Genomic DNA, 12,147 nt, shown 5'->3' on the forward strand with positions numbered 1-12,147 from the left:
AACGGCAGCAGAGTTTGCTCCGCCCCTTTGTTCCTTCCTACAATTGACTGACCGAGCTCAGCAGAATATAAATTGCAGCCGTTTGTGCCCAGGGTACTGGATGCACCTGAGGTGAGGCTGGCCTGTTGGAGACGGATCACAGTGAGTACCAGAGGGACTATCTGGGTGTTGCTGACACACACGAATGGGAGTTAATTGGGATTGCTTTGTTTTAACAGGCTGGAGACAGGATGAATTACTTCATCCCCATTGTGCTCATGGTCTGCATTTACCTGCCGGAATCTGACAGTGCAGGTATGTACTTGTTCTGATATGAAATATTCCTGTGTGCAAACACCATTCAAGGTGCATCTTAGCACAGTGGTACTGAGGATCACGAGACATAGGAGCAGAATTAAACCATTCAGCACATCCATTCTGCTCTGCCAGTCCATCATGGCTGATTTATTATCCCTCTCAACCCCATTCTCCAGGCTTCTCCCCATGTGGCGCAGCAGATCCCAGATTCCATTCCCAGTCTGCACTGAGGCATCTGACCTCATCTTGTGTCCTGAGATTCCAGCTTCTCCCCCAGCTGGTTAGTTACTACAGGAATGGGACACATACATTTCAAACTCTTGCTGGTTTGTGAACCAGGGTTCTGCATGAAATCATTAGCTGTAGGAAATGAAAAATGGTAACTACAGTGAGTGATCAACTCCCAGAGGTTGTTGTTCTTCAGTACACTGAAATTATTGGGATCTTTTTAAAGTTATTCCCAGTAGTGAAGAATGTCTCGTTTTAGCTGGTTAGGAAGAGGCGATGGGTCAGGTCAACTGGGACAAGATGTATTTTGATCAAATGCTGAAACAGTCACTTAATTGTCTTCAAACCTTCTGGTCAGAACCTGTTTCTTCAGGTTGATGAATGGATTGTACATAGAACAGTACAGTGCAGTAATCGGCTCTTCATCAGATCTACGGCTGGTCTAAACCGATCACATCTGCCTGTGTAAGATGTGTTTGCCTCTACTCCCTGCCTGTTGATGTGTGGCTCTGAATGCCTCTCAGCTTTGCTATTGTATGTGTTTCCACTAACTCCCCTCGCAGGGCATTCCTGGTATCTTATGGTCTGTGTAAGAAGAAAATCTATCTCACAAATCTTTAAGCTTTCTACCTCTTACAGTAAACCTTGGCTCTTTAGTATTTGAAATCTAAACCTTGCATAAAAGACTCTGAGTATCTGCACTATCTATGCCTCTCTTGATTTGACTGACGTCTCAGGAACCTCCTCAGCCTCTGAAACTCCAATGAAAATGATCCAAGTTTCTTTAACCCCTCCTCATGTTGAATAGTTTCTAACTCAGGCAACATCCAGATTAACCTCTTCTGCACTTTCTCTGAAGTTTCCACATCCTTTCTAATGGGACAGCTGGGAATGATGGATCAGTTTGCTCCAGTCTTTACCCATCACCCATTGTGACAGAATGTTCTGCTGATCCAACATGGATTTGGATAGAGTCGGTCACGGCTCATGACCTCAATTGGATGTTTTAAAGTCACACCATGTTGGAGTTTATTCCCTCATGACAGACTGTCAGCTACAGTCAAACCTCATGGAAATGGACAGAATTCATTGGTCTGATCTGGAAACTGCCCTCGTGACAGGAACGGAGTGGGGATAATGAGCAGGTGTTGCTCTTCGATGGGAGTAACGAGTGGTTTTGTGCAAGGATTATGTTGGTCTGTAACTATTCACTGCACTTGTTGACATCTGATCTGATCAGAGGGAAGGACAAATGAGCCAGTTTGCCAACGACACAGGGTGGGGAGTTGCATTGAATGCAGTCTGCAGAGCATTGGACGAGCACTGGATGAAATGAGGAGACAGGTTGGGCTCTGGGTGGAAACCTCAATGTCCATCACACAAAGTGACACGGAGTGTCTACACTTCTTGCTGCCTCAGTAAAGCAGGCAGTAAAAGTAAAGACCTCTCCCACCCCAGACATTCTCTCTTCTCCCCTCTCCCATCAGGCAGAAGATATAAAAGCCCAGGAGCATGTACCACCAGGCTCGAGGACAGCTTCTATCCCGCTGTGATAAGACTATCAAACAGTTCCCTACTATAATAAAACAGACTTCTGACTTTACAATGTTCGTCATCGTGACCCTTGCATGCCTTATTGTTACCTGTACTGCACTCTCTCTGTAACCGTTATACTTCATTCTGCATTGTGTTATTGTTTGACCTTGTTCTAGCTCAATATACTGAACTGATGAATTGTTACTTAGGGACAGTATGAAACACAGTGACCCTCAGTACATGTGACAATAATAAGCTAATTTATCAGTTTACAAGTGACTCTGCCACCCGGAAGGAGAAGGGAAGTGAATACATGTGAGCACCCTCAGCTCCAAGACCCCACAGTCCCCTTTGGGTTTCCTTCACCATCACTGGGTCAGAGTCATTCCCAGTGGAAGGGGTTGCTGCCAGCCACTCTCACCTGGTTTATCCGCCTGTCGAAGTGGTGCACGGAGAGTTGCTGCTGTAGCAGGCAAAGAGCTACTTGGTGCCACAGTTGTGAACCGAGTGTGTAGTGGGGCCAAAGGAGAGTGAACTGGTGTGACAAGCCCCTTCACCAGAAGTGCTACCCTCCCTGGACACCTCATACACCTCTGAGCTCCTTAGATCCATGCAATTAGAGACCACCCCTGTTGTGTTCCCTTCAATATCACGTTCAGTTCTAAACTCAGCTCCCTATTGCACCATCAGATGGAATCTCTCCCACTGCTACTCCTGATGATGCCTGTTCCCATCCCAGGCTATCAAAGGATAATTGGGGAGAACACTCCAAAAACTTCAAAACTTCCGTGGTATATGTTGTAGTGTGGATGAAATCACTGGAGAGACAGAGTTACTGGTAGATACAAAGCAGCTTCTGTATTCGACACAACTAGGTACAGCAGGCATCACAGGGGTGAAGATGGAAAGGTCTGCTAGCCCAATGTGGGCTCAATATTTATTTGCTAAACACAAAAGGCAATGCCTATTTTCAAAGTATAGACAATACATAGACAATGCTTTCTTTTGAAGCTTCATACAAAACATTACACCTTCTGACTTCATCCTTTCCTCCTGACGCCCACATGTCTAGGCTGGTATCCACAGCCTTCAGGAATTCAAGTTAAACCAGAATACATGTATTTGGTATTTTACCTGCTAACAGAGGACAATTCATATCTTTGAAGTATAGATAATGTTGTCTTCAAAACTGCCTGTAAACTTCATCCCAGAGGCGTCAGCAGCATCCGGTATTCACAGCTTTTAGGAAATTCATTGTTATGAACTCAATCCACAGTACTTTGTCAAACAAGACTGGTGGCCAGAGTCATTTACGTGTAAATGAATCATCTACCCAAAAACTCACTCTAACTGTATACATGACATTATCTTCACCCATTCAGTCTCTGTGTAACTATAAGACATTTGAGTATGACTGCCAGGGGTTACTGCGTCGACAAAAGACACCGAATGGGTTATTTCACTCAAAAGACGGCTATGACAAAGCTTTTGATCCTGTCCACTGAATAGTTTGGGGTGGTCTCTATTCGAATGACCTCTCAGCCTCCCTGTGTTCAGGTCTACAGGTGGTGTGAGGAGTTTACAGAATGAGCTGTCCCACTATCACTACAGGCTCGCTAACCTGCACCGCACAACCTAAAGCTGCTGTGTAGTGGGGAACTCCAACAGCAGGGGTCCCTTCTGTCGACTAATATAGCACTGGTTTTCTCGTGTCCCCGGCAATGCACACCTCTACAGCATCGTAATACACTCCATCCTTCTGTGGTAAAGGAGAATGTGGCAGGCCACGTCTGATCACCCTAAACCAGGCGCAGAGACCACAGCTTTTTCAACTCTTTAAAAGCCCCCTCCTCACCCAGCCCCACATTACTTCCTCCAGACGGGGATTCCCCCCTTTGATTAAAACCTGTAAGAGAGCCACTGGGTCTAATAACCCCGGTATGAAATTACAGTTGTAATTAAATAGCCCCATTATCTTCCTCACTCCCCTATCACTGACGGGATGGGGCATACAGTTGATTGTCGAACATCTGTTAGCTGGTAATTCATTCATCCTCTGTGAAATTCTGTGTCCTGGGTACTGTCTATTTGTTTCCCAATGTGAGCCTATGAGAGCTGATCTGAAACCCCTGCTCCGCAGTATTTCTACAACACCTGGCTGTCATCCCTGAGTGACCTCCTTCATCCCCTGAGGCGATCAGTAGATCATCTAAGGTTTTACTGTGTCGGGTGCCAGACTGACTTCCCCAAAGTGTGTGCCGTGGCTTTATGGAATCTGTGGGGAGTCTCATCCATGTGTACTGTTGTGACTGTGACCTGAGTCACTGGAAAACACTGAAACTGGTGGTCTGAAGGTCTGTGTTCATCACAACAAACAGGCACTCTTCTGCAGATCCCCTCTGGAGTCTCTCAGGCTCAATGTACATCACCTTTTATACCCTTAAGATCAAAGGTAACAGCTCATGATTCAATACAATTTCAGTAGTTACAATGACATTGTTTACTTCAATATATTGCGGTGACAATGACTCATTTGAATTGTGTATTACAGTGGGAGACTCCCCTGAATGTTCAAATATCACTGCTGGGACAAATTAATTCACATGGATGGTGTAACAACTTCTGGGGACAGAGATCCCAGACACCCAAAATGAATGTTTTCAAGGGCTGTCTCTGTACACAGCGACACCAGATATTGATTGATCAGCTATGTCGCGTTTGATGTGTTAAGTGATACCATCAGTCTGGTCTACCATTTTGAGCTCAGTCACAATGGTGCAAAATAATGTAATGATGTTAATTGTTAGTAAATGGTTAAAGACTACATTTGCAGCATGTAACCACCCACACTGGACCCCCTACCATTCACCTAGTGATGGAACCGGTCTATCGATGACGCCATAGCCTCACCACTACACACCGTCCTCACTCACCTGGAGAAGAGGGATGCATACATTAGAATTTTGTTCCTGGACTACAGTTCAGCATTCAACACCATAATTCTCTACAGACTTGACAGGAAGCTCAACCAGTCTTGTGCAGCTGGATCCTGGACTTCCTATCAGATCGCCGACAGGTGGTAAGGATGGGCTCCCTCACCTCTGCCCCTCTGACCCTCAACACAGGTGCCCCTGGTATTGTGTCCTGAGTCCCCTCCTCTACTCCCTTTACACCCACGACTGTCCTGCCACACACAGCTCCAATCTGCTGATCAAATTTGCAGATGACACGACACTTATTGACCTTATTTCTAGCTGTAATGAGACAGCCTACAGAGGAGAGGTTAACACCCTAACACAGTGGTGCCAAGACAACAACCTCTCCCTCAGTATCCAAAAGCACAGCAGTGTCTCTTCCACTCAGGCGACTGAAGAAGGTCAGCATGAGCCCCCAAATCCTCAAGAGTTTCTGCAGGGTCCCATTGAGAGCATCCTGACTGGCTGTATCACTGCCTGATACGGGAGCTGCACCAAGCTTGATGGCTGGGCACTGCAGAGAGTGGTACAGACAGCCCACATCATCGGTGGTCGTGAATGTCCCTCTATTGAGGACATTTACAGCAGCAGGTGCATAAAGAAGGCCTGGAAGATCATTCGGAACACCAGTCACTCCAACCATAAACTGTTTCAGCTGCTTCCGTCTGGCAAATGCTATCACAGCATGAACGCCAGGACCAATAGACTACAGGACAGCTTTTTTCTACAAGCCAGTAGACTTAAATATTCACATGTCTGTATATTGCAACAGAGTCATAATACAGAGATTTTAACTCCTTCACGTTGTGGGACAGATGTAAGATGTAAATAAATTCAAATTCACATTCAAATAATAATGTTGCCTGGTTTGATGCAGACAGGTGAATATAACACCATTGTTTTACATTTTCATGATGCAGATGACAATGTCTCATGGTCAGTTCACTTTGCAAACCATATTTCTCAGCATCCAGCCCCCCTGCTGTGGCCAGAAACCTGTGCTTTGTAGACAATGCTGTTTGCAAACCTGTCCTTTTAACTCCAGACTGATTACTGCTTGCAATTGACATTAAGAACTCAAGACTGTTTCTATCTGGAATTAATATCTGCAATATCCACATAAATTCATAATTCCAGAATAATCCCTGACATGTAAAGCAAATTAGGACTTGGGTGCTAATGGGACAGACCTGTGAAAAAAAACACCAGTGACGTCCAGGACTGTGAGCATTTTATGTTCCAGGGACAACTGTTCAGGATTGTGATGGAGAACTGGCCTTGTGTGCTAATGACCGGGACAACTAGCTAGGATCTGCTGGAAAAGACAGAGGGGTAAAGGAGATGATGTCCTCTCAGGCCATGGCTGGAGACAGGGATCTAATAAGGGAAGAAGGTCTAACAGGAGGGGAACATTTCGCGTGAATCATAACCAAGATCAGCACAACAATGTGGGCTGAATGGCCTGTCTAGAGCTGGACTGTTCTATGTTCTATGAAAGTGAGGACAGCTCAGACCCAATGCTCTGCTTCTCTCGGGGGTGAAGGGTTTATGGATTGTAGTGATCAGTGTAAATGCCTGGCAGGGGTTGGCAACATTCTGGGCTGGCTGTTGTCTGACCTCAAGCTGCTTGTTGATTGGTACTGAGGGGATGATGGTGTTGAACAGTTGCAATGGTGCAAGATAGCTTAAAGAGTGTTGGCCGGCTTGATGAAGACCAATTCACATCCCTCCATTACCTTCTGTTTGGTTGATGCAGACAAGAACATCTCATGGTCACTCCACTTTGCAAACTATATCCTTTGTGTAACCAGCCCCCTGCTGTGGGACGCAGTGTGTGCCCTATAGACAGTACTGTTTATAAAAGCTGTCCTTTTGACTTCAAATCAATTACTGCTTGCAATTTATATGAAGAACTGAAAACTGGCTGTTGTTTAAACTCGATTAGTTGCACCTGTAGTATATTCACATAATTCCATACCTCTGTGATTCCCTAAAGGGGAGTCCAGCACATTGTCTATCATACACAAAATTCCAGAGAAACTGAACAGGTCAGGCAGCATCTACGGAGGGAAATGAACATTTCTGGCTGAGACCTTTCTACAGGTCAAAATACTGCCTGACCTGCTGAGTTCCTCCAACATTTTCTGTGTGTTGCTCAAGATTTCCAGTATCTGCGGATTTACTTGTGTCTACTCTGGCCACAAACTCCAGCCAAGTCCATATCACAAACTCCTGCTCTGAGCAAAGGGATGTGTTCTTCCTGAATGCTGGTCACCAGTTACTGCAGTGTCTCACCTCACAAACACAGACCGTTGGTGACACTTCAAACTGTGACTTAACCACATCTAACTCTTCATGTTTTACAGGCCTGAAAGGGAAATCGCTGATATTTGAAAAGGAAACAAGCAACAGCTATGTCAGACTTTCCCCGTCGCATTTCACTGAATTGACTGCCTTTACTGTCTGCCTCAGGGCAGCCTCTGAATTGACCCGTGGTTACAGTTTGTTCTCCTATGCAACGTCGAGGAGTGCCAATGAACTGATGATTTGGTACAAAGCTAATGGACGCATCGCCCTCCATTTATACACAAATATCGCAGAGTTTTCCCTTCCAAAAATGGATGCCTTGCTGAGACACATCTGTGTAACCTGGGAATCTAAAGAGGGTTTGATTACCATCTGGGTAAATGGGAAACGCTCTTTACAGAAGATTGGTAGAAAGGGTTGGGTTGTGAAAGGTTCTGGTCAGTTTATTCTTGGCCAGGAGCAGGACAGTGTTGGAGGAGGTTTTGTCAGATCTGAGTCCTTTGTTGGGGAGATAACTGATGTTAACATGTGGGATTCTGTGCTTGACGCCAGTGAGATTCAGATAGCAAATGAGGGATGGTTATGTACCGGAGGGAACATCATCAACTGGGGAACAACTTCCCATGAATCAGGAGGGATGGTGACGATCAAAGACAGTAATGACTGCATATCTTAATGTCTTGGCTACAAAAAGGATAAAACTGTTCTTACTGAATATGACCTTCCATTGTGATCTTTTCTCTCTAAGTCAGATAATCAGTAGATATAGTGAAGTTGATTCTGGAATAAAGGGCTGTTCATGTCTGGGTAAGGGACCACTCAGTGAGTCCTTCCAGTTGCTCATCAGCCCTCACTGACTGGGGAATGACCTCAGACTCAGTGCAGAAGGGTCTCGGTCATTCTCTGTCACACGTTAGGAGATGGATGGGGTGCAGAGAGCTATGAAGGATGTTTACAGGAGTCAGCAGATGTGAACTCCAGAGTACTATCCCACTCACTGAGCCTCACTTAACACAAGGAAATTACAACAACTGCTCAGGACAGACGAGCCCTCCCTCTTTAACCAGACACCTCTTCTCACCCATTCTGCTGGACCCTTCCTCGGATCCCACTGGGAATAGTTCATCCCAGTTAAAAGGTGCAGCAGCACAGAGCAGTGTCAGGGACATTTTCTGATTTTCTGCCCTCACCCTGACACACACAGGCAGACAATGAAGTGTCTGGGGCAGGGGTGGTGATGGTGATGGGCAGACATGGACTGTGGGGAAATCCCTGTGGTGGAAGGTGATCCTGCCCTTGACTTTGTTTGTGCTGATGTGAATTATTATTGTGACTCTCGCTCTCTCTCTCTCTCTCTCTCTCTCTGTCACATTGTTTGTTACACCAAGCTTCGGAAAGCTCACAGAATGTACTGTGCCTCAAGTGACTGGGATTGAACTGTAACGCTGCTGTTTTTCAGTTTAGTAAATTAACATCAAAACAAAAATGATCTTGTGTGTGGTAATTACTGTGTGTGTGTGGCTGTGTCTGGTCTTCAGTGAAATCTCAGCTCACTCTCCGTTCCCATCATTAAATCAACACGAAAGACCATAAGACATAGGAACAGAATTAGTCTATTAAGCCCATCAAACCTGCTCCACCATTCCATTATGGCTGATTTATTAACCCTCTCAACCCCACTCTCCTGTCATCTCCCCATAAGCTCTGATACCCTTACTAATCAAGAACTTATCAATCCAAGCTTTAAAAATATCCAGTGACTTGGCCTCCACAGCCGTGTGTAGCAACGAATTCCACAGACTCACCACACTCTGAAGAAATTCTTCCTCATCTCTGTTCTAAAGGGATGTCCTTCAATTCTGAGGCTGTGCCCTTTGGTCCTAGTCTCACCATCTCCAGAAAACATCTTCTCCACATCCACTCTATCGTGGCCTTTCAATATTTAATACATTTCAATCAGATTCCCCCTCATTCTAAACTCCAGTCAGTATAGGCCCAGAGCATCGAACACTCATTGTACATTAACCCTTTCATTACCGGGATCATTCTCATAGAACCTCCACTGGACCCTCTCCAATTTCAGCACATCCTTTCTTAGATAAGAGGCCAAAACTGTTCACCACATTCCAAGTGTGATCTGACCAATGCCTTATAAAGCCTTAGTATTACATCCAGTGATGGAATTGGGTTCATTATCCACAAAGCCATAAACTCAAAATAAGATTTCACGTCCTATCCAATATAGGTATCTACAGGTATTCTCACTATCAGAGGCTATATTGTACCAACCTATTCCCCAAGGACTAGCTTACTTCCCTGTCTATTCTCTGTGGTGAGGTCCAGCTGTCAATATCCACTGCTGAGTGATGGCTCCCCCCTCCCATCTCTCAGCAGCAGCTCCCCTCTGTGGGTCAGCGGCCCTTCTGTAACACTATTGTTTGCAAAGCTGTGCTTTTAACTTCAGACTGATTACTGCTTCCAGTTTAAATTGGGAATTGAAGACTAGTTCTTGTTTACAACAAAAAGCTGACCAAAGAATATTTCTTGGAAGTTTACCTTTGCCACCAACACTCTGACCCTTTGGAGAGGTCATGCCAGTGTGTTGGACAGCTGAGGTCAGCAATAAGCCTCCTGGCTCCTGGAAAATGAATATCCATCACGATTGTCCTGCTTTTTTATTCTAGTACTCTCGAAATTAACACTAACTTGTACTTGTCTTCCTTATTACCAGCTCAACCTGCAAGTAAACTTTTAAGGAATCCTACACAAGGACTCCCAAGTGCCTTTACACCTCTGATGTCCGGATTTTCTCTCCATTTAGAAAGTAGTCTATACCTTCATTCCTTCTACCAAAATGCCTGACCATCCACTTCCTTACACTGTATTCCATCTGCCACTTCTTTGCCCATTCTCCTCATCTATCCAAGGGCCTCTGTAGACACTCTGCTTCCTCAACACTACCTGCCCCTCCACCAATATTTGTTTCATCCAAATCTTGGACACAAATCTATGCATTCCATCATCCAAATCATTGACATATAATGTGAAAATGTTCTGGTAAGATGGTGGCATGTTTGTTCGCAACAACTTCTACAAGGTCAACAGAAGCTGCTACTATCCTATGTAAACATGCAGTGTCGAGAGAAAGTATTCACCCTCCCTCTGAAAGTTTTCATGTTTTATTATTTTACAATAATGAACCTCAGTGGATTTAATTTTATGCTGATCAACAGAGAAAAAAACTCTTGCGTCAAAGTGAAAACAAACCTCTACAAAGTGATATAAATTAATTACAAATGTAAAACACAAAATAGTTGATTGCACCCCTTTCAAGTCAGTATTTAGTAGATGCTCCTTTGGCAGCATTTATAGCCTTGAGTCTGTGTGGATAGCTCTCCATCAGCTTTGCACATCTAGACACTGCAATTTTCCCCATTCTCCTTCACAAAACATCCCCACAGCATGATGCAGCCACCATAATATTTCATGATAAGGATGGTGTGTTTTTGATGATGTGCAGTGTTTGATTTGCTCCAAACCTAGTGTTTAGTCTGATGGCCAAAAAGCTCAATTTTGTTTTAATCAGACCGTAGAATCTTCTTCCAGTTGACTTCAGAATCTCCCACAAGCCTTCATTCCATTTCTTGTTGATGGATTTAACTGTACTCCAGGGGATATTCAGCGACTTGGAAGTTTTCTTGTATCCATCTCCTGACTTGTGCTTTTCAATAACCTTTTCGCAGAATTGCTTTTGTCTTCATGATGCAGTTTTTGCCAGGACACTGACTCTCCAGCAGTTGGACCTTCCAGATACAGGTGTATTTTTACCACAATCAATTGAAACACCTTGACTGAACATGGTGATCTCCATTTAACTAATTATGTGACTTCTAAAACCAATTGGCTGCACCAGTGATGATTTGGTGTGTTTTATGTTTGTAAATAATTTAAATTACTTTGTAGAGATCTGTTTCACTTTGACACAAAAAAGACCTTTTTCTGTTGATCAGTGTCAAAAAAATCAAATTAAATCCACTGTGATTCAATGTTGTAAAAGAGTAAAACATGAAAACTCTCTAGAGGGGTAAATACTTTTTATACACAGTGTATTTGTAATGATCACAAGACCCCGATTTACATTTACAACTTGTCCACACCATGCACGTCCACACCGTCAGCGAGTTGCTCATTGGCGGAGAAAATGAAAGAGCTGCACATCGTGCTGCTGCCTGAGTTGATGGAGGTTTACGGTCTAATAGTGAGTGGCCATCATGGTCGCTTTTCTTGTAATCGCATGATCCTTTTGGACATTGTTAATCTGGTAGGCTGCAAGTTTGATTTGCTGATCTATTTTGAGGGCAGGAGCGGATGGCAGGGAGGCTGCACGGCCTCGGTCGTAGTGAGGACGAGGTGTTGCCTGTCAGCAGCCGCCAGGAGAGGGGTGAGAGCCGTCGAAGCTAGTGTGCTCAACCAGGGGGCGGTGTGGTGCGGCATCCAGGACGGAGTCGGTGCTGCCCTCCCGGTGCTTCGCTCGGCAGAAGACAAACTCTATCGTAGTTGACTGCAGTTTCTGTTGGCACTCAATGGCCTCAGGACCTCGAGCCGTGGAGTTGCCTGTTTTGCAGCCACCAGTAGAGAAACATCCGAGCCTGTGTGCTCCACCGGCGGGGTGTGGGGGTGGTGTGTGGGGTGGGGGAGGGTGTGGCACAGAATCAGGGCTGGAGTTGGTGTTGCCCCCAACACTCCACAGCATTTTCTCGGCAGAAGACAAGCTCTATTGTGGTCGACTGGAGATTTCAATGGA

At 44.9% G+C, this 12,147-nt stretch overlaps 1 protein-coding gene across 1 annotated transcript; it reads left to right on the forward strand.

Moving 5' to 3' along the window:
• Nucleotides 1-111: 111 nt before the first annotated feature.
• LOC140193213 (C-reactive protein-like) lies at nucleotides 112-8,677 on the forward strand. The gene is made up of 3 exons (XM_072250608.1): nucleotides 112-141; nucleotides 219-294; nucleotides 7,403-8,677. Exons 2-3 carry the CDS (start codon nucleotides 231-233, stop codon nucleotides 8,017-8,019), a joined length of 681 nt encoding a protein of 226 aa, XP_072106709.1. The 5' UTR covers nucleotides 112-141; nucleotides 219-230; the 3' UTR covers nucleotides 8,020-8,677.
• Nucleotides 8,678-12,147: the final 3,470 nt, after the last annotated feature.

This window comes from Mobula birostris, unplaced genomic scaffold (assembly GCF_030028105.1).
Source record: "Mobula birostris isolate sMobBir1 unplaced genomic scaffold, sMobBir1.hap1 scaffold_4452, whole genome shotgun sequence".
Taxonomy (NCBI): domain Eukaryota; kingdom Metazoa; phylum Chordata; class Chondrichthyes; order Myliobatiformes; family Myliobatidae; genus Mobula; species Mobula birostris.

Coding starts and splice junctions, on each gene's coding strand:
- LOC140193213 (XM_072250608.1), top strand. CDS start 231: ATGAATTACTTCATCCCCATTGTGCTCATGGTCTGCATTTACCTGCCG. Junction 295..7,402: donor GCCGGAATCTGACAGTGCAG/GTATGTACTTGT, acceptor CATGTTTTACAG/GCCTGAAAGGGAAATCGCTG.